At 41.0% G+C, this 24760-nt stretch overlaps 1 protein-coding gene across 2 annotated transcripts; it reads right to left on the reverse strand.

Annotated features, from left to right (window-relative positions):
- Nucleotides 1-1821: 1821 nt before the first annotated feature.
- chrna6 (cholinergic receptor, nicotinic, alpha 6) lies at nucleotides 1822-17150 on the reverse strand. Of its 2 annotated transcripts, XM_040187375.2 has the most exons (9): nucleotides 16804-17150; nucleotides 9969-10108; nucleotides 8851-8895; nucleotides 7005-7114; nucleotides 6262-6469; nucleotides 5695-5779; nucleotides 5165-5586; nucleotides 4365-4634; nucleotides 1822-3337 (listed from the first exon to the last, which is right to left on the reverse strand). In XM_040187375.2, the coding sequence occupies exons 1-9, from the start codon at nucleotides 16859-16861 to the stop codon at nucleotides 3212-3214; spliced, it is 1464 nt and encodes a 487-aa protein (XP_040043309.1). In that variant the 5' UTR covers nucleotides 16862-17150; the 3' UTR covers nucleotides 1822-3211. The 2 variants fall into 2 exon arrangements, with proteins under 2 accessions (XP_040043309.1, XP_040043308.1); XM_040187374.2 differs by having other exon boundaries at nucleotides 5165-5779.
- Between the last annotated feature and the right edge of the window lie 7610 nt (nucleotides 17151-24760).

Consider the following 24760-nt stretch of genomic DNA (forward strand, 5'->3'; position numbering starts at 1 on the left):
TACATCCCTCAAGGGGCAGTTCAGGATATTGTGTTTTTCCTGTGATCTCCTCAAATGAAGCCATCCATCTCCCGTGTGACTACATGTCGTGAGACACATTTGGCCTCCTGAATATTTATTAATAATGCGTATTTGAGATTTATTGTTTCATGTAGACTGTTGAGTGACCAATACATTCAAATCCATAGCATATCTGTTATTTCATCTGTAAATGTTTCAGTTTTCTTTCCTTCCTTCTATCGCATGACTTTTTTGACATTATTGGGGGGGGGGGGGGGGGGGGTAAAAATATTCCACTTAATGTTTGGTGAGCTTAGGGGTCAGTCATAAAATATGTAAATTAGGTTAAGTGTGAGTTCATGTATTTGTCTATGTATGTCTGGGTAACATCAAAGAATACAATACAATACATGTGTGGTGTTCTTCACCAGGATAGCTGTGGAACCTCCCTCTTCATCATCAGACTCGGCGTCATTTAACAGACAATATGTGTCCTATAAGAAAGCAGGAAGCACTAACTTAAACGGGTAATTACCTCTTTATCATCCACTGACATGTATGCCAACAGCTAAACACGGCTACACACACACACAGATGCCCAAATGCATTACTCTGCTGACTGACTCCTCGTCTCTTATTTGTATCTGAAACGAGTGCCTGATCCGGTTGGTTTGGCTCATAATATGTTCCTGTGTCCGTTTCTGTGATCATCAGTAGATAAAAAAACTAAAAACAATTACCACATAATTATCATCTCATCACTATAGCAGGATATTGCTTAAACATAAGTGGTCTAAATCCACAATGTTGCCCTGAAGCCACAACAAATGAAATATGTGGCAGGATGCATATAATTATGCGGTATTATTGGAACATCAATAATGTTATATTACATTACACTATTTACTCTCTTTATCCTGGTTATTTACTTATTGTATCTTGTTTGCTGAATCTGACATGGCACATTTCTAAAAGCCGCAAAAAAAAAAAGTATAACAAATTTAAGACGAGAAAAGTGGTGTTCTCGCTGGTCCTGCAAAATCTGTTTGGCCAATGAGAGATGATATCTCTAGGTTAACTGAGTCCATACAGATTATATAAACTGGAAAAGCAATTAAAGTGGCTTTCCAAGTTTGGCGTCCAATTGCGCTGTTAGGTCATATCCACCGGGCAACAATTAGTTGTCACCCAGCATTACAGTGTGTTCTCTCCACCAGTCACCATGTCCCTGTTAGCTGTCCCTGTTCACTGCTTCACAGAGGCCTCTGCAGCCTGCGGGCTGCAGCCATGTGTTCCGCGCTCGGATGGCACCATCATTTACCATAAAAGAGATTATCCAGCGAGTCAAACTGCTCTTTCATCCCTTCCACGTCCGTGTGTGTGCGTGCAGCCATTCCTCCCATAAATTACATTTGTATACAACAATTCGCCATTGAAAATGTTTGATTTTCAGTCCCGGAGCAGGCATTCAATGAGACGTTCTTAGAGTCTGTAAAGATCGGGCTGGACGTCTACTCTCTGAGTTTGCTTTATACTCTCAATGTTCTGACACAATCTGTAAATTATCAGCAAATACCTTTTCACATGAAAAACATATTTGTAATGTAAGATGTGATGCATAATAATGCAGTTTAGACATTACTTAAACAGTGCAACTGGAGGCTAAATCACATCTCTCATTGGCTGTTGTTTTGTGAATAAGGAAAACAAAAAAATCTGAGCAAACCTCCCGAGTCATTGTGTTAGTGTAAGTGTATGCAAAAATGCTAATGTCCCTTTCACAAGGCATATCTTTTAACCTCTACCAGGTAATGTTATGCATTTTATTTGAACAAATATTGCATTTATTTAAGTTCAAAGACAAAAAAAGGCTGAAATAATTTTCACAAACATTTTTGCCCACTTTAGCATGAGTTGTGCATTTTCTTATCATATAGACAAAAGGTATGGGGACAAATTTAATCAAATAAAGTAAACAGTTTTGTTATAGTGACGTCATCCAACAAATACATATTCATGATCAGAGCATCATCCATGTTTTGTGTGTTGCATGTTTGCACTTAATAGTAAACTTAATCAAAAGTGAAAAAAAATAATAATTGGAATTGGATGTAAGAATCCTCTCCTGAATCAATAGAAATGTTATTTCGGGAACAACTAATCAAGTACCATTTAATCCGATATTTACTAGGCCAACCAATTACCTTGGGGAACATTAATCAGAGAACATTTATAAACACGTGTTTTTTAATTACAAAATGGAAGAACAGCCCGTCCTTATTTGGTAAAAGCACTGCTAAGTGTGCCAGAAATCTGAACTCTAATTGTAAATGGCACGAAAAGAAAAATGCCTGCTCGGCTCTGGCAGTGAGCAACTTGATGAATCCAGCTGGGAAGTGGGGATGACAATCACCAGTCAGCTCAATGGGGGGAGGGGTTGTTTGCTGCAGGGTCTGGAGGTTCGGGCTTCCTAGCTCGCTAACATTTGTCAGATTTGAATTCTCCGGTACCCGGTCGGGAAGGACTGCTGGATGTGCAAAGTTATGATCCGACTCAAACCCTAAAATACTTCTTTAGAACCATGTGGGAAATAAGATTATGAGGCTTCAACACACTAACTAAACATTTTGCTAAAATGAAAGGAAGTTACATAATGCTACAGAAATTATTTCAGTTATGACAGGATGAAATTCAGCAATTTCCGCAACTGCTTTGTATTTCTGGACAGGCTGCATTGACTGCACAATGTTCAGTTCCACAATATGGTGTCACACATACTGACAGACAAAACAAGAGATACATTTGATTTGTGTAAACTGTAAATTTTTTGCAGTTTGAATAGGTTTTTTCTTAAAGTTGTTTAAATGATCAAAAATGCTAAGAAAACACACTTTGAGCAATTGCATTACTTGTTGTTTTGTGACAGTTATCAGAAAGGCAGAGTGCAGTTTCAGGTAAAATAAGCATTCTTAAAGGGTAAAAAAATTAAGGCGTTTTTTAGTCACGCAGAAAATGTCAAACCCTTTTTCTTCTCATCGTCAATTTGTCTATGTTTTGCTCTATGGACAAGGCAAGGAGCAAAACTAGCACACCAAATAGACCTTTAGAACTCAAAATAAGGTCTTCTGATTGGCCATCTGAGAACAGAGAGTAAGGAACTTGTCAACGATCGGTCTACACAGGGCAACAGTGAACCCTAATCGATTGGCAGTTATGAGAAGAAACCAATAAGAGGCTGCAGGAAGAGGCCCACGGTTCCCAGGATGCACACTGTCACAAACACCCAAAGGAAGATCCGATCAATCACCATGGCAACATACTTCCAGTCATCCTCCACCTGCGAGCAAAGGTGGGGAGAAAACATCAGGCGTGAGTGTGTCAGCGATGACATATGAATGATGAAAATGAAGGAGAAGTTGTTGTTGTTTTTTGGTTTAAGCACGTGAGGATGATGAGAGGACACATGTGATTTACAGGGGATTGGTTTGTCAGAGGTGAGGATTACAAAAAAAGAGAAAGGAAAGAGCGAAATACCCAAAGAAAAAACGGCCAAACGCTTTTTGCAAGCCAACAGAAAAAAAAAACATAATTTACAGAGGAGAAAATATCTATGATAATCACAATACAACCCTAACGTTTAAAGAACTGGCTGCTTCTACACATTGTGAGATTTTACCCACTGTATTTATAAGATAGCAAGAGAGAGAGAGAAGGGAGAGCTCTCAATTCACATCAAAATGACATCAACATTTATTTGGTTCTAATTTACACTATTATTAACTAGCAGGTTAAGATCTGCAACAATGCAACACAGAATCAAAGTAAACATCTTGCGTGCCAGTACTGTTTAGCGTGGTTTTGCATAAATACATCATGCATCGACATACTTGATGTCTTTTTGCTTCCTATGAGCGGCTGTAGTTTATTATAAGTATATAAACACTGGAATATTATATTTCTTATGTGACTTGACCCAAAAGTTACCTTCACTAATATGGTAAAGCTCAAAATAGCCAAATTTAGTTTGCAAAAATTGTGAATAATGAGCATGTTATTGTTGTCGGTGTTAAATTGAACACATACAATACCATAACTAGGGTTTGTCTTCATGGTAGCACAGAATGGAGTCTCTTTTGTGTGATGGCTTCGGGTGCCCCTTGGGGAGCTTGTGCCTCTCATGATTGTGATTCCCTACAACTTGGGTCGTATTTTTCATATTTCAGCCAACTACCATTACATTAAAGTCTGATGGGCGAAGTATACATAAGCAAACAAGGCTGTCATTTGAACAGCAGTGGTTTATTTATCTTATTCAACATTGACATTCTGAATAATGTAATAGAATCAAAATACGAACTACTCACTTCTTTGGCCTTGTTGCGACTCCTCATGTTCTCAGCGATGTACTTGACGCTCTCGATTGCCTGTTTAATCTCAGGTGACACCACAGAAAAAGCCACCACGGTGTTAATGCTCTGGTGACTCAGCTGACGTGTTATCTTCCCCAAGTCTGGTGTTTCTGGAGTCTCCTTCCCATGCTGACAGGGACAAGGGCATTTCTTACCGGTGCAACCCTCCGCGGAAGAAAACTTACTGTCCCCGAACTCCAGGCAGTTGAGAGAGCCTCCTCTGACCTGTTGGGAATCACAAACAGAGTTTGGATTAAGTTTCACTGCTTTAACTCCAAGTTGACATTCTGGGGTAATTATTTCTTTGGGATCTCTGGGATGTACCAACAATTGCAACACTAACACAAGGTAAAGTATATATTTTTATTTTCCAGTGTTTCAGGGGTTGAAAGGCTTTGTTTAAATTATAGTGCTTCCTCTTAGCTTTCAATGTATGTTCATTGTGACTCAATAATAGCGCTCCCTTTTTTTCCGCAAGAGACAACTCTTTAAAAGTATTTTGTGCAGGAAGTAACAAGTAATGGGTTTTTAGAAGAGCTCTTGAAGATGAGTGACGGTTGTATGGTGTGACAATCAAGCCATGGAAGAGTTAGAAACACAGTCTGTTGGTTGAGGGTTGGACATCCACATGGGTCAGACACACTTGAATGAATGAATTAGCCTCCTAAACTTTCTGCTGTAGAACAGGTTCTGACATACATTTCACAGCCTAAGAGCCCAAGTGGACTAGATGATTTGGGATGCGGATGCCTTACCTGCATTAAGCTATTCTTTTGTCTCTTCCCTCCTTTCCCTCCTCCTCCGCCTCCTCCTCCCCCTCCGGCTCCTCCTGACTCCCTACTGATATCCAACCCTCCAGGCTTGCTGTCGTCATCAATTGGTCTCCGCATCAGCATAATCTTCGGCAGCACTTTGAGAAACACCGAGCGCACCCAATCGGGCATGGTGTGGGTCATTGGCGTGCGGTAGTGCACGTTCAGCACGAACACGGTGATGACGATGCTAAGTGTGACGAAGATCATTGTAAAGAGCAGGTACTCTCCAATGAGCGGGATGACCAGCGAAGTGGAGGGGATTGTCTCGGTTATAACGAGCAGGAACACAGTGAGGGAGAGCAGGACGGAGATACAGAGCGTGACCTTCTCTCCACAGTCGGATGGGAGATAGAAAACCAGCACTGTGAGGAAAGAGATGAGGAGGCAGGGGATGATGAGGTTAATGGTGTAAAAGAGGGGCAGCCGCCGGATGTAGAAGGAGTAGGTGATGTCTGGGTAGATCTCCTCACAGCAGTTGTACTTGATATCGTGCTTGTAGCCAGGAGCGTCAATGATTTCCCACTCTCCGCTCTCCCAGAAGTCTTTCAGATTCACCTGGAGGTTAAATTCCAATCATGCAGGGATTTAACACAGGATAAAACATTCACAATCTGCTTACAAATTGTAAAGTTCCTTTTTCAGACAGTACAATACATATTTGGCTCATGGATTGTGGATTTACAGTTTTTGTCCTGTAATTGAATATGGATTTGTTGGAATGTGCAAAACAAATTGAAAGAGATTTTCACCTGAGCTCTAGGTCCACATGCAAACAAAATAGTGTTGCCAACGGAGTCACAGCACTTAATATAGTTTGTACTGGATTAGTAACAAGAAACATGCCAGCGTGGTTAACAGAACGTCATCATATGTCCACTTCATTCAAACTCCTTGTTCCTAGTTTATGACGCAGGTAACCCTAATAATGCCACCATGATCTTTAGAGTGAATGCATGTAGCATCTATATGGATGAGAGTAGGCGATACTTTTCTTGCAGGTAGTTACGCCAGACTTGGACACGGTCACCAACACTGACCTTAGACCCAATAAGTACAAGGTCAATCTTGGCTTTATCATAAGTCCAGGAGCCGAACTTCATGGAGCAGTTCTGATAGTCAAAGGGGAAGTAGGTGATGTCCATGGGGCAGGAGGATTTAAAAATAGCTGGAGGAACCCAGGTGATGGTGCCATCAAACTTCAGGAGAGCCTTGGTCTTATCTTCCACGAGGAAATCACCTACAGCGCTGAACATGATGTGTGAGTAATAAAGCAGAAGTAGTCCCATGGCAGGGAGGATACGAGGAGACATGATACAGGCATATGTGGGTTTTGGTTAAGACACAAAGGTTTGAGGGGGGCAGAGATGTCGAACAATGGGAGGAAAGGTGAGGAGAAAATGAAAGCGAGAAACACGGAAGGGGGAGAAGATAAACAGTGAGGTTATGGTGGTAATAAAGCATTTATAGGATAAAGACACTGGTGCTCTATTATGAAATACAACAAATTCCTTTCATTAACATCACAGGTAGCAAGATTCTTAACAAAATTTTAACGGACGTCTCTTTAGCTGCTAAATGCTCCACTATGTTCGCCGGCTCGTCCGCTGCTGCTGGAAAACATGTTTCATTAAAGCATTGAGGTGGTTTTCCTTGAAACCAAAAGCATAAGCTGAAAGAAGCTAAAACACCCCATAGAGCTGAGGGCAACTGCAGAGTTGGTAGAAGATTATTTGCAGTTGAAGCTAAACAGCGCGCTAATGATAATGATGGAGAGTCTCACTTGTTGTAGAGCACAATGTCGGGTCTCCAGATCTTGTTTGAAGGAACTCTAATGAACTCGATCCCGTCAAACTCCACCGGCATCCATCGCAGCTTGTAGTCGTTCCAAACCTTCCAAAGAGGAGGAAAACACTGAGAACCTGTTGGGGAGCCAGCCAGCCATGCGTGTTGTGTTTGCACTGTACACTGCACACAGTACTATTCCCTCCATGGGAATATTTTGAAATGCATAGTCAGAACCTTTGATGTATTGTTGTGGCGGTTCCAAAAAAAACATAGCAAAAAAAGGTCCGTTGACAGGAATGTGAGTGTTATTTAAAAGAAAATTGAGCAAATTGTACTTGTTTGATGCATTTCCTCGTAGGTAAAGAACCACAACCGCAAGGAATTAACTAGAATACATCTGAATAAAAAGCAGTTCAATGAGCAGCAATCAAAGAAGCATATGCATAAATAGCTTACTGATGACTGCATCGGATCCAACATACCTGCGGGTAACATCGCATGAGCCGTAGATCCATTAGTCTTGGCTATTTGGATTGCATTCAAGACGAATGAACTCATTAGCAAGGGGAATTAATATTCTGTTATGATCTAAGAGCTGTTTAATTAACCACTTCATGCTTCAGTGGCTTTTTCCTTTATTTATCATGGGAGTTTACGATATGATTGGTTGGAGATGTTATTCCTGATAGGTTGAAGTTTATGGCTTATTGTCACAAAAATAAATTATTCTACATTTACTCTCGTTCTCGTTATATGAAAAGCAGGTAATTTTTGTTAAATGTAACAATAATTACCTGGAACTTAAAGTGAGTTTTTCACAAATTAATAAATTAACTTCACTATTAATAAACAAAATAGTTGGGGGAAGGAAACTAAATTAGTATTAGTTTTAGATTAATCAAAAAGGAAGTCTCAACCTGAAATTCATACGCAATTAAATACATAAAAAAGATCAAACTCGTATCCCTTTCATAAAAGTAGTCAATGGAGCTTGGTTCTAAGGTGCAATGACAGTGAACACATTTAGAAACACGGTACGTTGTAACAGAAGGAATCCCCTGCCGTGCCAAAGCCAAACAGATGCAATGCACCAAGGGGGGGCTGTCTGAAATGTCACTAAAACACTAAACGCAACGGAGTCAAAATCTTTTTTAGTGACTGTGGTGTTTGCACAGCTTCTCATTAGTGATGCCTTGAAATAAATAAACAGCTCAGCCATTACCAATGAGATCAGCAATTTCGATGCATCTTAATTCGAAAGTTTAGCAATCCCAATATAATCCAGATATAATTTATAAAACTGCTGTTTTGCTTCAATTAGTCACTGATTTGAAAAATAAATGTCCATAATGCTGATGGTAAATTACAGTCTAAATTATATGGGGCCTACAGTATATTTCAAAAAATAAATTCAGATTTAATACAGGTAAAGGAAAGAAATGACAACTTAAAGGTATCAGGCTTTGGACCACAGAGACAGAGGTATTTGAGAGACTAGCGAGCTGTGGGAGGTCAAGAGGTCAGGGATCTGCTGAGGGACCCGACGTGACAAACCATGATGCTGACACTGATCCCCTGCTGATCGCATTCAAGTGTGTATATCTGACACATCTTTGTTTTCTGGTTCACTTCTCTCATGTTTTATATTTCTTTTTCTGTGTTTTAATATTTCAGTGATGTATCACATTCAAACACACACACACACACACACACACACACACACACACACACATATATTGAGTTTGCTTTATATGTATAGGTAAGTGATGACATAACCCTCCTCAGTCTTTCCTTTCCTCTGACTCTATAGAAATGGGGTTATGTCAGGTGTGTGTACTTACATGTCTGAGCCATAGATTTGTTTCCATGATCTGATTCACCTCATCCTGCAAAGACAAAGAGAAGGAAGATGGCTTGTTAAAATGTAGGAAATGCACTGTGTGATACACACACGTGTGCGGGTGTGTGTTTATGTGTGTGTGGGTTGGTACATCAGCCGAAGTAACTGTGTAACAAAGTAAGTAACAAACGTCTTTGAATGTGGAGTTTTCAAAGAAGACAAAAGACTATAGCTAAAACTATAGCTAGGAAAACATCATTCACAAAATGTTCAAAAACAGATGGAATTTGTCCTTTTAACTTTGTCCTCTGATGATTGACGGAACAGGTTGACTTTGAGTAAGTTAATAATAGATGGAGAGGTTACAGATGTCACTTCATCTCCACCTCCTTCTGGAGCCGGAGTTCAGTTGATTTGCAGTCCTTTGATTCTCAGTATTCCGCATAAACCAGATAAAGAATATATACAGCTACCAACACAGGGAAAAGCAGATAGGTGATTTCTTTTTGCGCACAGACACAAACTCACCCGTTAGATTAAGCTCACCTTCCCGAGCAAGCCGATTTAGCTATATATCAGTCCTGTCTGAAAAAAAGGTTTCTGCAGGCAATTTTCCCTTAATCTGAGGATTTCCATTTTGAGCTGAAAACCTATTTTCACCGGGGGATGTGCAGCAAACCCCTCCACCACTGACAACCCTCCCCCAACGCTTCAAACTTAACATCGCAAAAGCAAAACAGCAGTGTACAACAACACCGTGTGACATTCTCACAATCTGTGAAATTGAACCGACTAAATAAAGACTGCATTCACTTTCTGCTTTCAGTTCTCTCGTTCTGGAGCTTATCTTTTGCCTTTTCTTTATCAAAGCTATGAAATATGATCGAGACGCTCATTGGAAGACATCTCGCAGCTCAAACATACACTATAGGCAGGTCGCTATTAGTGAAACAACATTTAAGTTTGCTCATACAGCTATGAAACAAATGACAAAAACAAACAAGAAATGTGGGAAATGAAGAAGCCACGATGCTTAAAACCCCTTTTGACATCATATTAAACTGAGGATTTTGTTATGATTAGAACACCTACTCCTGTGTGCGTTTGTGTGTCGCTTACCACTTTGACCAACTGCGAGATGGAGACCTCAAATTCCACCGTGACAGGGTCAGAGACGTTCTCCACCGGCCTGATGAACTGGTTGTATCTTCTGAACAGCTTCCTGAAGAGTCGGTCCTCTGCCTTGGATGAGCAGCAGTCTGGAGGGACGGAAACAGCGAGGAGACAAAGAGAGAGAGAGGAGCAGACGGAGAGGTCAGTGACTGGACAAGGGGCCGTGAAGAAGAGGAGAGGATAGACACTGAGAATAGGAAATGATGCTGAATCCAGTTGTCTCTGAGAAGTCACAAGGTTTCTGGGTAATAAAGACAGTGCGAAGAAGAGACTCTTCTCAGGTCTTTTAAGTTGCTACATGAAAATGTAATGATATTTTAAGTCTGTGACATGAGCTCACTTTTGGGGGTTTTCTAATCGAGTCACAACATTCATAACTGTTAAGTAAGGAAGCACAAAGCAGACATGCCCACTTTGAATAGTATGACATCACATATGATGTTTTCATATCTATGTTATGATTGCATTGGTTCACTCATAAATAGTATAAATCATGGAAACCATCGTAACCAACCAGAATGGACCAGTTGATTGACCGCCGTTGTAATTTATGTATGACTTTAAAAGCGCCAGCAGCAATGCTTTTTTCAGGAGGAGTCATGTGCAGGTGGTTTGCCACATCTGAATTTCCTTCAAGCTCACAAAAGCTCTCAATAGAAATAAATATCAGTTGAGGGTTTTTATTCTGTATTAGATTCATGACAGCGTATCTTAGCTTAGGTATATGTTTGATTGCGGCTTAAATGTTTTACAGACAACCAAAATACTTATTCACTAATCATCCAGGAAGGAGCCTGAAGGGCCTGAAGCACAATATCAGAATGTCTACTTTGTGGAAAATGCACGGCAAGCTATTTTAACTTGCTGCAGAGGAGTTGAAGACTGTAGCCCGAGGACAGGAGATGAAGGGCTGGAAGTTCTATTTTTTTTTCAGCCTCGTTGAGGAAGCGAGTTGAGCTGCTGCTTATGTTCCGTGCTTTATTTTCTTTTCAAGAATATATTGAGTGATGCATTAAACTCTCGCTAATGAAATAATGTGAATCAATGTTTTCAAATACCAAAATGTAACCAAAATTGAGCAATCATCAAAAGTAAATTATTTAAAGTAATAACCCTTAAGATTATCAAACTATTTTCTCTAAACTATAAATGGTTAGCCTTTTGTCATCAATTCAGTATATTTACATTCATTATTTATCTCTTTAAAGGGTTGTATTTCATTTTATGCTGCGTAGTCTGCCAGAATCATAATGATCTTCATCGTAGTCCCATGGCACTGGGAGATTTACAGAAAATGGTGTTACAGTTTAAAATTCTCATTCAAATCAGCCTTAATTTTTCACTTTAACAATTCTTCGTATTAGAAACATTTAATATGGCTTTTATTGCAAAAAAGCCGCAGGAAACTCAATGCATTTGTCACGGCAGTTTGTGACAACTGCAATTGTTAATGCGTTTATGAGACAAAACTACGGCCATTTTACGGATATTTCTGACAGCAGGTCAGTTTTTAAATATGAAATGAAACAGTAGCAAAACTATTGTTTTAGATTCTGAGATCTGGTTATTAAAAGCCGGGCTTGATTAATCCTGGGATCTTTATTTGAAACCAGCCCTCAACCGCAGTAGAGACGGATCATGCAAAAAAGACAAATATGGCAATAAACAAAGACAAAGGAATATTGGGAGTAGTAAGACAAAGACAAACTCAAGGAGTTTGCCTTGAGGTGCTTCTGTAGTTTCCCTTGGAACACTTTTTCAATGTACCCTCATTTGACTAAAACCATCCAAACAGAGTTTGGGATAGATGAGAAAAACAGCTTAATTAAAATGGACTTCTTTGGAGAACCCTTTGAAATCCTGAGGAAACAGCGCCGACCGTATTACACCAAGATCTTTTACTCAAAGGGGAGAGATAAGCCTGCTCATGCAGACGACAATGACCCCAGAAAGCCAGTTGGTCCTGAACTCCTGGTGACGGCCCTCTAGAGAGCAAAGGGAAATAGGAAAACCCCAAGACCAGGGGAGAAGAAGAGAGGAGATTGAAAGAGCAAAGACGTCTTTAGATGTCACTTAGAAGATTAGTAATCGCCTAGCGTCTGCAAATGCTGTGCTAAATAGAGTTTAGAAGAAGGATGCATCTAATCCATGACCGGTGGAAAAAAAATAAATTACAAAAATGTACAAAAACGCAAAAAAAAAAGACAAGAATTGAAGAGAAATAAGAAAGGACAGATGGAAAAGAGGATAAAAGTGGAGAAGCGGTGAAATAAAAAGAACTAAAATGGACGTGTACAGTGTTAGAGTGACTCTGCTACACACCAACGACTAAAATAACTCTTTGATCAAAACAGGATCCAACACGCACACATTTAACATGGTCAGATACATTTCATGTTGAGAATCATAAAAGAACCAATTATGAAAAAAATGAGCAAGAGATTTTATCCGCTGTCATCTGGATTTGTCACACTCCTTTTCTTACTAATCAACCAATCTTGTTCGACAATTTTCCCTGGCTGCTTTTCATGAAACAAAGTAGAACACAAAGGACAAATGGATGAAAATGATATGTTCTGATAGATAGATAGATAGATAGATAGATAGATAGATAGATAGATAGATAGATAGATAGATAGATAGATAGATAGATAGATAGATAGATAGATAGATAGATAGATGTATATACGGTGGAATATGTCTAAAATGAAAGAAAGAAAACAAACATTTACAAATGTGAAATATGTAAATTATTATTATTATTTTAAAAATGCATCTTACACTCCCAAATAAATAAGATTTATGCCAAAGACGCACATTGGAACTTCCAATCACCTGGTCATATTGACACAGAAGGAATAGGAATTCCTTTACCATCTGCGGTGTTGAGATGGAATTTGTCTATATGAGCTGTTCAAATATTACGCCCCTTCTGAAAAGGTTTCTAACAGACACCCCAAAATGTACCTTTCCAACTGGACACCTTTAAAAGAAGAAAATGGGACAAGAATAAGTGAGCTGCAGCGGATGATAGAAGGAAGGAGAGCAGAGTTGTGAGGTCAGCGTGAACTCAGCAGCATGTACAGTTAATGTGCTCAAATGTAAGAGCATGAATTATTTAACTAGCTATGCAGAATCTCTCAAACATTTTTTCAATGTTTTTTTTCTTTTACTAAACTGTAAATCCCATGAGAGGGTCAACAAGAGGGTTGGAGGTCGACCTAAAAGAGGGAGACGATGATGAGGAGTGAGTGTGAGGTGAAGGAAGAGGGGGAAAGGGGAACGTGTGAAGGAGGGATAATAAGTGATGGAGAGGAAGAGACCGTTTTATGGGCTGTTTGAGAGGATACTTTTAGAGAGCCATTTAGCTTTCAGTCTCCCGTGAGCGTGCAAATGCTTTTAAAGGAGAGTGAGAGCGAGACGAAGGGAGAGCAGGCGGGGGGGTGTTACTTTAATATCTTTATCATGCACAATGTTTCCATGGTAGATACTGTATAAAGAAGTAAATGCTTTGCTGTGAGCTAAAATGCTCTGCTTTTATTGTTTGTTATCCTTCAGTTGGTGCTGAGGGGGAGAGGAGGAAGGATAGCGGAGCAGGAACGGACCCACCGGACACACACTGCGCTGCGTGGTCACACGCTCGTCTCCATTGCAAGCACAGTGTCAAAACCTCGCAGACCACTTCCCTTCATTTTCCTTTCTCATTCTTCAATTCTGTCTTTTTTCAGCAGATAGGCTCTAATGTGGGTCTAATACTGTGCTATTGAAGGCCTGATGACATTCACAGAAGACCGCACACGTATCAGTGCCCTGACACATTTTCATGCCGAGAGAAACTGAACTTTTTTCACCTTGAAAATGAGCAGATCCAATAGAAATTGCACATCTTTCGCTCAAGGCGCGTTACCCCAAAAGTGGGTTAGAATGAATTAGAATATGTTTCATGTAAGAGATTCATTCAGCCTTTGTAGTGCAATATCTCAAAAGGGATTGGCTCATTTAGAAGTATATGAATGTGTTTTTGAGGTTTTTGTGGGTAAATGAAGTGAAGTGGCCTTATTTGGGGTTGAGGAAATGTTACTTATCCTTCAGAGAAGCCAGGGTGCGATAACTTGGACATCAAAAACACGTCCTCTTTGGGATGGTATTATTATTATTTCCACAAATATACTACTATGAAAAGCTTTTAAAGTGAAACGTGTTGGCATTTTTGTGGGATGTATATTATATATTCTATCAACTGGTGATTAAAATTGATACGAACATTTAAAAAAGAAAGGCTGCGAGGCTTTATGCGTAAGATGGTGGAATGTGGTGAGATGTGGGTTCATGGAGAAAGGCGGAGGACACAGCGTCGTGGAGTGAACACTGCAGTGTGAGGTGTTCTCGACACGTTTACCAGTGACTCAGTTGGGCCTTAACCACAAACCCCCTCTGCTCTGTGTTGTGCTCTATAAATGTGACTGTGATATAAGCCTTGTTACCACGCGTTCACTGACTGGATCATCAGTCATGCATTCAAATACATTAAGAGAGCGGCTTCTTTTTAAAGAGGAGACAGAAACATGAAAATACCTTCAAGCTGAGGTAGCGTATTAATAGTAGCACATTTTGCAACCCACAGAAGAAGAAAAATATTGAATTTATGTACATTATGTTAATTATGTGTTCATTTTTAGGTACTAAGGACCTTTATATATAAATATCAGTGTAGGTTTGTATATGAGACTACAATTTTTAGCTGACGGTATGGTCATATAAGACCTTTGTTTGTCAACATTTCCCAAGATGCAGCCCTACAAACAACTGGGATGTGAGTGTTTTGATGTGGGTAATTGATGAATGTTGATTATATTGATGGTAAAGTGTAACCAGTCGGTCCGAGAGGCGCTGAAGTTACAGTATGGTCTGCTAGTTTTATTTAGATGGTACAAGAAATGGTGATTTTATACTTTCCTACAGAAAGCACCGTTGGTTCACAGAACGGACGTTGAAAATATGTTTGTATAAATAGATACATGTTAATCACGAACATTAAATTAAAAAGAAATGCCTCCGTATTATGTTGATGTGTTGCCCGCACAAAAAGTATTCATTGTTATATTGAGTTACTTATTTTGTGATTGTGGAAAAACCTGTTAAAAGTGAATAGAGATTTATGGGCGTTTCAAAATTTTTCTTAAATTTGCGGATGTGTGAAATGATTTTTGTTAAAAATCTGTATTTAAATATTCAGAATTGTAAGTGTTCTCAAATTCTTAAGTGCACGGTGTCAGATTTGCACATTTGTACAAATAAGTACATACATTGATAATGATGTGAAACAATTGTTTACTATTTATAGAGATTTGTAAATTTGACTTTGACAAAATGTCAAATTTGTCACACAAAAAGATCCTCACGTCAGAGTAAATGTCACAAAGCTTTCCTGACTGCTGGCTAACATTATTCCAGACCCCCAAATACCAGCAACCTCTGCCGTTTGGATGGAATTACTTCATTCCCAGAAGTCCCATTAGCCCTAGCTGTGACTGTCCAACATGGAGATTCAGGTTCACAACTTTCCACAAACCTTTACAAATGAGTTCATTACAAACCTGGCTTTGTACATCTGGATCAAGAGCGTCAGGGACACACACACACACTAACACACATACACACACTGTCACCCCTCAGCCAAGACACTCGTGCATGGAATGAAATATATGCCTGGCGCCTGATAAACCATAAAAGAGCCTATCTGCTGCCTTCCATAAATCAGATAGCCGATATTTATGCCTTCGGGGCAAATGTTTATGTTACTGCTTTGAAATGCCGCTGCGTAATCAGCTTCTCTGCATCTATTCCCTGGAGTGGCTCCAGGTCACATCCAGGCTCTCTGGGCACTGATTAAGTCTGGGTGCATTTCAGTAATACCCCTCCCCTCAGTAATACCCCTCCCCTCCACATAAGGCGCGTGGGATGGGGGGGGTTGATAATATTGAAGAAAAAATATATATATATATAATATGAAATCCATAGAGGCACGTGACAATGAGAAAGGTTTTTATCAACCCCCTGCAGACGGCCAATCTCCCCCGCCTGAAACCCTCCGCGCTGCACTGTGTCTGCACAGCACAGTGTGGGCACAGGCCCTGTACTCTCTCTCTCTCTCTCTCTCTCTCTCTCTCTCTCTCTCTCTCTCTCTCTCTCTCTCTCTCTCTCTCTCTCTCTCTCTCTCTCTCTCTCTCTCTCTCTCTCCCTCCCTCACTAACAGCAAACAGGAAAGCGGATCCTGTAAACAAATTCTAATCTGTTTTGGTTTCCTTAAATAACTACTCGTGCCTCAAAACGCAATTTGCAATCGTCAAAATGCACCTCCAGCATTCTTCCGCATTTCATTTTGTTGGCCTAGTTAACGAGGAGCCAGTGAGCAGGACGACAGAGATCACAAATTATAATTTGAAGTCTCTTTCTCGCGGCTGGAGTTAAGACGCTTGGCGTGCAGGTTGTTGAACACTTTTGACGATGTTTTCGTCATTTTTTAAATGATAGCAAAACTGAAATAAGTAAAGAATCGACTACCGATCTGATGCCACAGGAACTTCTTTCAGAAACTCAAAAACGTTGTTGCTGACTTTTCACAGCTGGATTATTAAAACAAAGTTATCAGATTAAACGTCTAGTCACTGCAGCACATGTACAGCGCCTATTATGTTGCACCAGAGCAATCTGAAATAAATACGCACCGAAAGCATCCGAACTACATTAGACATAGAAAATAACGCAGCTTGCACTTTACCTTGCGCCATCATACCCACGAGAAGAAGCCGCAAAGTCCATCCCGCCGCCGGCCGCATCTCCCCTGCGTCGTTTAAGGATTCTCTTTACTTTTTTCTTTCTTCTGGAGAAACTCTCTGTCTGTCCAATCGACGAGTGGAACAAATAACGCGCAATGGCACGAAAACGCGCGTCTCTCCCCTGGTGCCGTCTGTCTCGCTCTGCCGGTGCGCTCCTTCCGTCCTGATCTGATCCGAACTTGACTTGGTTTGTCCCTCCCCTATGAGGGCGAAGCTCCCCTCTGGCGCATCCACGCGGACCCCACGCGGCGAGGAAAGAGCCGCCCTGACTCGCTCCGAGGGATTAAAAGGTGTAATTGGAGTGCGCTGTTGGGAGGAAGAGATGATATATCCGCAGACGCAATATGGATTGAGCCTTTATTATGTTTGGGACTGGTGTCTATAGGAAGCTAAAGGGCGGCATAGTTTCCTGTAGGTCTGAAGATCAAGTGAAATACCCTCAACTCACACTGTTCAAATAGCCCGTTCGATTGTTTGTGTCTGAGCCATAAAAAGAGCAGTGCATATAAAATGCCACGATGTCTGACTTAAAGATATTGTAGTAGTGGGAATATGTGTTTATACTCCTGGTGGATGTGATGGTAGAGAGTTTTCGTGGCATGGTGAATAGTGCGCTGCGCTGCGCGGTGCGTGCGGACATTCTGGTGATTTCAGCACCACCGACAGCGCCGACGAGTTCCAACGCGAGCTGCAGGGGGCGCTGAACTCAGCTGCGTACTGACGTCAACTTGCTTTATTTAGATGGATAGTTCATATTTTATGAGGACACTTCACATTTCACAGGACACGATCAGATTTAAACCGAATTCCCCAATGCGTTAGAGTACAATCTTTTTCCAATTTCCAATTGTTTGCATTTCTAAATCCCAGATTACCGACAGATCTTTTTCACAGGAACTAAACTGCATCTCTGTGCTGTGCTGAGAAAGAAAAGTTCAGCTGCCCTGAAATGCAGAATTCTCTGAGTTTAATGTAGTTTTTTGGTGTATATTTGTGTACTTCACCCCCATACTATGTAGTAATGTGCAAAATACAGAAACACCAACACGGAGCCACGTGCCATTGAACCAATACACTAATGACAAAATTCAAGTCAGTTTATGTTGTTATTACATGACTTTATTGCATGTTGTATTTATTACATGTCATCAGCCTCTGTCATTACAGAGGCTGATGACAAATAGGAAATATGAGACTGGGTGAGACGATTACCCTATAATAGTTATTTTGTGATGTTTTAGTGCAAGGAGATGGTGGCCGACGGTTAAACTGTACCAGATGTGGCATGTGCGATATAAATATACTATATGGAGCAGTTGTATTTACATTATCGCTTACACAAACAAAACCTCCCCTTCACCCTCAGGCAATGATGTCGATGGTGAACAACAACCTTGACAGCAACATCTGAGTGTTGCAGCATCGGCTCCTTCAACACATTTAAAAGTACCAAAACATTGTGCATTTCTCCTTCTCTTTCTTGTTCAGTAATTGGAAGGAGTTTACCGAGTCTAATCCTAAACTCTGCTTAAAAAGGACATATGAAGAGAAACAGAATAAGCATGGTGGGGATAACTTGTTTTTGCTGTTGGTGGCGTCACCGCCTGACACGTCCTGACACGCTTGTCTTCCGGGGGCCTTATTGGCGAAGCGGCGTAAAAGGAGGAACTAGGTGAGAATCAATGTTTCTGCCAGGACCGTTTAGTGTGAGACACCATGGCCTGGGCTGCTGCTCTGCCCTGGGCCATGTTTAATTCATGTATTTCATAAAAGCTGGATGCAGTGAGCCCAAAAGCCATTAGTGTCATCTTCTTTTCTCTTTACAGCGTCATGCCTCCGTTTGCACTTCCTCTCCTCTCTATTTTCATCCGAACGATACATCAATTTTCCTTATCGATCTTGCCCTTCCTTTTTATTCCCGTCTTTTCCTATCAGTCCCTTTTTCTAATCAATTTGACCAACTTGTTAAATATATTTCTACCTCTTCTGATGCCTTTCACCTCACTTATATTTCAAATGTTTTCCCTGGCTGCACCTGCTCACATTCATTCAATGTACACTGGTGCCCTCTTTCTGCCTTAAGTGAAACACAACATATAAAAATATCTCTCCCCCCACGTAGGAACTTTATTCTTAAATTATTCACATCCACATATCTGCACCACATCCTCTGACCCCCAAGATAAGTGCTTTTATTTTCAACTCAGCGTAAGGAAATCTGGACGGCCTTCTTTATTCTGCCTGACATAATTGTCTCACTGAGGAGGGGTTTAATGGAGCGGAGGTGATCAGAGGCTTCTGGAAGCTTCCAGGAGGCAGAAAGGTGGATGTCATATATTCCTCATGTGGTGAGAAAGAAGAGAGTAGTAAAGAGGTCACAGTCGCAATATAGGCAGAGCAAACGGCATGACTACCTGAGAGGTTCAGTGCACCCTGCATCCAGGAAATCACATCAGTCAGACTGAATATTCACCAAAGAATAGTCAAATAGTCGTGGCCTTGATGCAATTCACTACCCGAAGGAGATACAGTATCGGTCAAAGGCTTGGACACCTTTTCTCATTTAGCTCGATGAGTAAGTGCGTCCTTGACTTTGGACTGTTACTATATGTCATGATAATACAATATTCACTTAAGCAGATCATCAAATGAGGTCATCAGCAAAAAGATGTGATACAGTTTTGCATTATATTTAGCTGACGCTTTTATCCAAAGCGACTCACAATAAGTACATTTCCACCAGAATACAGTACAGTAGAGTTTATTTTGCAGTTATGCCCCCGGAAACCTTTTTTTTAATGTTCTAAAATAAAAATGAATGGCTTTTGATTGCAACAATGGTGGCTTAATTGCAACCATTGAATCTTAAGTATTCCATATTCAACCTAAGAGCAGATATTTTCTATAATTTATATTCTCAATATTCAGACCTCATGTGATTTGGTGTTGACATTACCAGATGTGTTGATAGAAGTTATAAGTCTTTACCGAGGCAATCTTATAAATTGAACGAAGGATTATCAGCTCAGTGCACATGCACACAGATAACCGCAGGTGGAAGAGCAAATACACACACCTACACAAACAGATCTGTTCATTTGTCTGATTAAGGAAAGCAATAATTTGATTGACTCTGCCCACGTAGATCTAAAGCTGTACACACTGGGGTGTGCAGCACACCTACACATACAGAGGCTTTCCATCAGCAGCAGGTAACATATTTTACATTGAAGCCGAAAGTGAGCGTACACACATGAAACACACTCATGTCGGTCCTGCAACTCTAATTTCCTCTGTGACAGTAAATGTTTTATAATCTGTCGAATGTAGTCCAAAATGTGTGCAGACTAAAACAGCAATAAATCAAATCAGGGCAACAATGCTGGACCCAAATTATACACAAACTTAGTATTATCACTACTGTTAAGTCCGTGAATCTGTCCCCACTTACGGCGTCTTCACATGCACACAGTCACAGTCGCACAAATATCTGAGCTCCAAAGATGTCAGTGTGATGTGAGGAGATGTGAGCAAGTCAGGAATCGTAAACGGATGGGTATGAATCCGGAAATAAATGTGGCCGCTCACCAGTCTGGCATGGCTCTTGTTGTCATAGCTTGTCATAGAAAGGGCACGTGTATCTCACGTATTCCAGCCACAGGCAAGAGGAATATCATCAGAGCTGTCTAAGAGCATTTCACTCATTACAGGCAAGCAGGGTATCTTGTATTCATCGCCGCGGTGGCAGAGGAGGAAGGGGAGTATAATTAGAGACACAATGCGCTGTTGAAACTAGGGAAGGTTTTCATGGTCTGGATGTCTTAAATTAAATGAGAAGCAAAAACAAAACAAAAAAGTACTGTGCCGTGCAGACTGGTGTTTTCAAGGAAAAGATAAATATTCAGAGTTATTAAGAGAACAGATAAAGGTTGGGCCTTTGTTTCCCCGTCCTGCATTTTTCTCTCATCGCAGTGTTTCTTTGCTGGTGTCCTTTCTGGTCTTCCTCAGACAGCACACGCGTGTTCACGCACACGGTGGTGGTTCATCCTGTGGGACAAGCTGACTTAAGCCATCATGCCAAGCATGCAACATCTAGCGGAGCCACAATCACACGGGGAGAATACTGCAGGGTCATCAGGGGGCAGCCCACTGCTGCACTGGCACGACTTTATTTTGGCTGTTTCCCTCTCTGCTGCTTTCCGCTGAAGAACACATAATACTTCTCAAGTGCAAATGAACACTTGTATCAAAAATCTATTTCAATTCCTCGCGCGGTACGAGTGAACGGTGCATTCAGCTGATTTGTGGCTTCACACCGGCGGCGGCAGTCGATAAATACTGTACGACGTAAATTACTCGCACGCGGGGATCCTCTCTGAAGGCTGGTATTTGGCGCGCAGCCTGTCCCGTGTTCTAAGCTAGTTGGGCGTGTAGCGTGAAGAAAGGACAGATAATTGGGTTTATCGCTGGCATATTTTTAGTTCACATTTCTACGCACGCAATTTGAAAACCGACTGAAAAGCAGCGAGGGGGAGGGGGGGGGGTAAGAAGAGGAGAGAGAAAGAGGAGCATGATGGGAACGGGGGTTAATAATGGGAGGAGAGAGACGGAATGGGCGACAGGGATGGAGCCTGGCACGTGGCCAGGTTCGGTGGAGTGTGTGTGTGTGTGTGTGTGTGTGTGTGTGTGTGTGTGTGTGTGTGTGTGTGTGTGTGTGTGTGTGTGTGTGTGTGTGTGAAGGAGCAGCAGCAGTGTTTCTGCCCTCAGGCACAAGTGCGGGTAGACGGAGCAGAACGAGCCCTCTGGATTCCTGCCAGGGAGGCCGGCAAACCATCCTTATTTAGGAGAGCAACCTCGTAGGAGACTTTAGCTGCACGGGGAGCCGGATTACCCACCATGATGCAGAAGACCCTTGTTCACCCCGGCAAACATCACGGGGCCCACGAGCCGAACGCTAGACGGCATCCCGTCAAGTTTAATGAAGAAACAGGGGAGACTGAGAGCTAGAAGTGGCCTTGTGGTGGTTTGATGATTAAAAATGGAGAAAAGATACATTTTACTCAACAGTAATATAAATTGGATGCTTATTTTCCATTAGTATATAGACATGCTTGAAAGACCAAAAGCTTTGTCTCTTGGTAAAGTCGAGAGAATAGGGAATACCACCAGAATAGACATCTACTATCATACAGTTAGCTGAGAAGATAGATACCAGTCTCAGAATCATCTGTCAACCATAAAGCAACAGCAGGGGATTTGTTAGTTTAGTTTAACTTGGACAGGGTAATTAGCAAGATTAGGTCTGCAGAAAGGTAAAAATATCTGTGTACCATCAGATTTAATGATCACTAATTAAAACCTGCATTATTGTTTTGTTCAATACGTACATAACGAGTGTCTTGCTGAGGCCCAGCCGTGTCTCCAGTTTATGTTAAGTTAAGCTTTCTATCACAGATCGGTAACTTTATATTCAACACAGACTTGAATGAATGCTGATTGACATTCTCCAAAACTTGTTTGTAAAAATGTATACGAAAATCTTGAACATACAAATTCGTAGTGATACATACTAAATAAATACGGACTGCAACTGATGACGTCACTCTATTCAAAGTGAATGGGGACCTGCACCCCGTAAACACACTTCGTGAAGTCTAACGATTTAAAATAAACATGTTAAGATTGCATTTTTAACGAGAAATCAATGTTAACTTGTAAGAATAGAATACTAACCCTAACCCCCTCAAAAAATCCAACATGGCGGAGAGACGTTCACTCAAGAATCCAACATGGCGGAGAGATGTTTACTCAAGGGGCGTGGTTAACCACCGCCAGCTTGTATGTATTGTTACGAATTTCTGTGTCAAATATTTCGTATTAATTTTTTACGAACAGGTTTTGGAGATCACGTCTCACTCGTGGTACGTGAGGTGATAAGTATTTACTTTTGACTCTTTTTAGTAAAACTTGAATGCAAAAGTGTGTTGAAGATCTTGAAACTTGAAACTAGTCTAGATGTACAAATATCTACGTATATCTACGAGTCTACGTCAATGCACCAACCAAAATCTTCTCACCAAGCAATTTCTACCTTTACGTTGCCTTTGTCTATTCACTGGCCCCTTCAAGAAAGATTTATCTTGAACCAATGCCATCTTTTCCGAAGCGCTAACTATTGGGATGTTGCGTTATTGCGTGCTGAATATTCAGTAGGAGCTGTAGAATATGAAAGATTGTACTTCAGTCATCCCGGCTACCGCACCTTAACAAATGGAAAGATGGCTTGTTGGGAACACTTTGTGTTTGGCAAAAACTGCTGATCAGGAAAGATGGCTCCCCTTAAATCAAAGCCGCAGCAGAGATCAGATGGCTGAGGATAAAGGGGGACGAGGGGGGGGGGGGGGGGGGGTACGAAATGGGGAGACAAAAATATATTTTTCTTACTTACTGGAAGAAAAGTCGTTTCAGTTTTCAACCATTTATCAGCTGCTTTTAGATCATAATTTACCCTTGTAGTCTTGTAGACACTTTAAATACCTATACATTTAGATAACTACTAAAAAATATTACTTTAGATTGCTGCTTGCACACCTAATTGTGAAACCGGTGTTACGACTGACTCAATTATGTACCATACCGACCATTATTGAGTCATACAATCCTAAATTGCATACGACAATCACACACACACGCGGACTCACACAGAGGGCGCACAGTAAATATCCGTTTCGTCGATATCTGTCCACAGCAGCAGAGGACCATAGTATTTTTCACTGACGTGCAGACTTCAGGACTCACCGCTTCACTTTTGCTGAGGTGAAGGATTTGAGCCGGCGTGTCACGCTGTGCGTGTTCATTCAGAGGTAAGAAGTAACAGTGTCCTTGGTCTTCAGCGGCTGCTTACGGTGTTATTCTCACCTGATGTTACCTTTAGGCTGGCAGATGGGGTTCACAAATGTGGGCACATGCACTGGCACATGCACAGACGCACACACACACAAACACACACATGTGCCTGCAATGGAACAGAAGAACATTGGTGCTGTCGAGCACATTCCCTCTTCTGTCAGACGGAGGAACGAGTGTTTCTCGTACACACACGCGGGATGTCGCCCTGAATGTGGGTTCAACCTTATATTTTCTACCTCAGATTGACCCTCGCAAAATAACAAGTCTCTATAAACCGTTAATGTGGTGCATTGTATCTCACCAACAAAGCAGATAGCATTTGATCATTTTAACATTTCAGAGAAACACTGTATGTGTTTCTCTGAATCACAGATTCAGACAAGACCGCACACACACACACACACGCACAAAACCAACACAACTGCCTGTCTTCTGATGATGTTTGATCAACGCGTGATGAAAACAGGTTTGGGAAAAGGTCAAAATGGGATCACGCTCACACAGATAAACCAGGTCACAGATGAACTCTCACTGTCATTATACTCACTATGCTTATACTTGCTATATTTTTGAGAAGTAAAGATACTTGCAGCACTTTCTGCCGTCCCCGTCTGCCCCCTTCTGAGTGCTGCACCTCCTCTCATCGCTGACTGTCAGCGCCGCGTCTTTTAACAATGTCACTTATTCCATCCATTACTTGTCTGACTACATTATCTCTTTTACTAAATATAGTACAATAAAGCGCGTCTTTGGGTCCAACATGTGTAGATTACTGTTGATTATACATTATCACACAGTCTGATTGTATATAATCTTTTGAGAGCCTGCAGAAAAGTGGATGACACAAAGGGTTTGCAAAATATTATATGTGGGTCTGAAATAAAGAGGCGTTGACCGAGTTTTTTCTTTGTGCTTTTGTTCATACTGAAATTGTAATTGAAGACTATATGGTTTCAATTTCTAAAGCAGCTCAGTGATATTAAAAAACAG

This window comes from Gasterosteus aculeatus, chromosome 9 (genome assembly GCF_964276395.1).
Source record: "Gasterosteus aculeatus chromosome 9, fGasAcu3.hap1.1, whole genome shotgun sequence".
NCBI classification, from domain to species: domain Eukaryota; kingdom Metazoa; phylum Chordata; class Actinopteri; order Perciformes; family Gasterosteidae; genus Gasterosteus; species Gasterosteus aculeatus.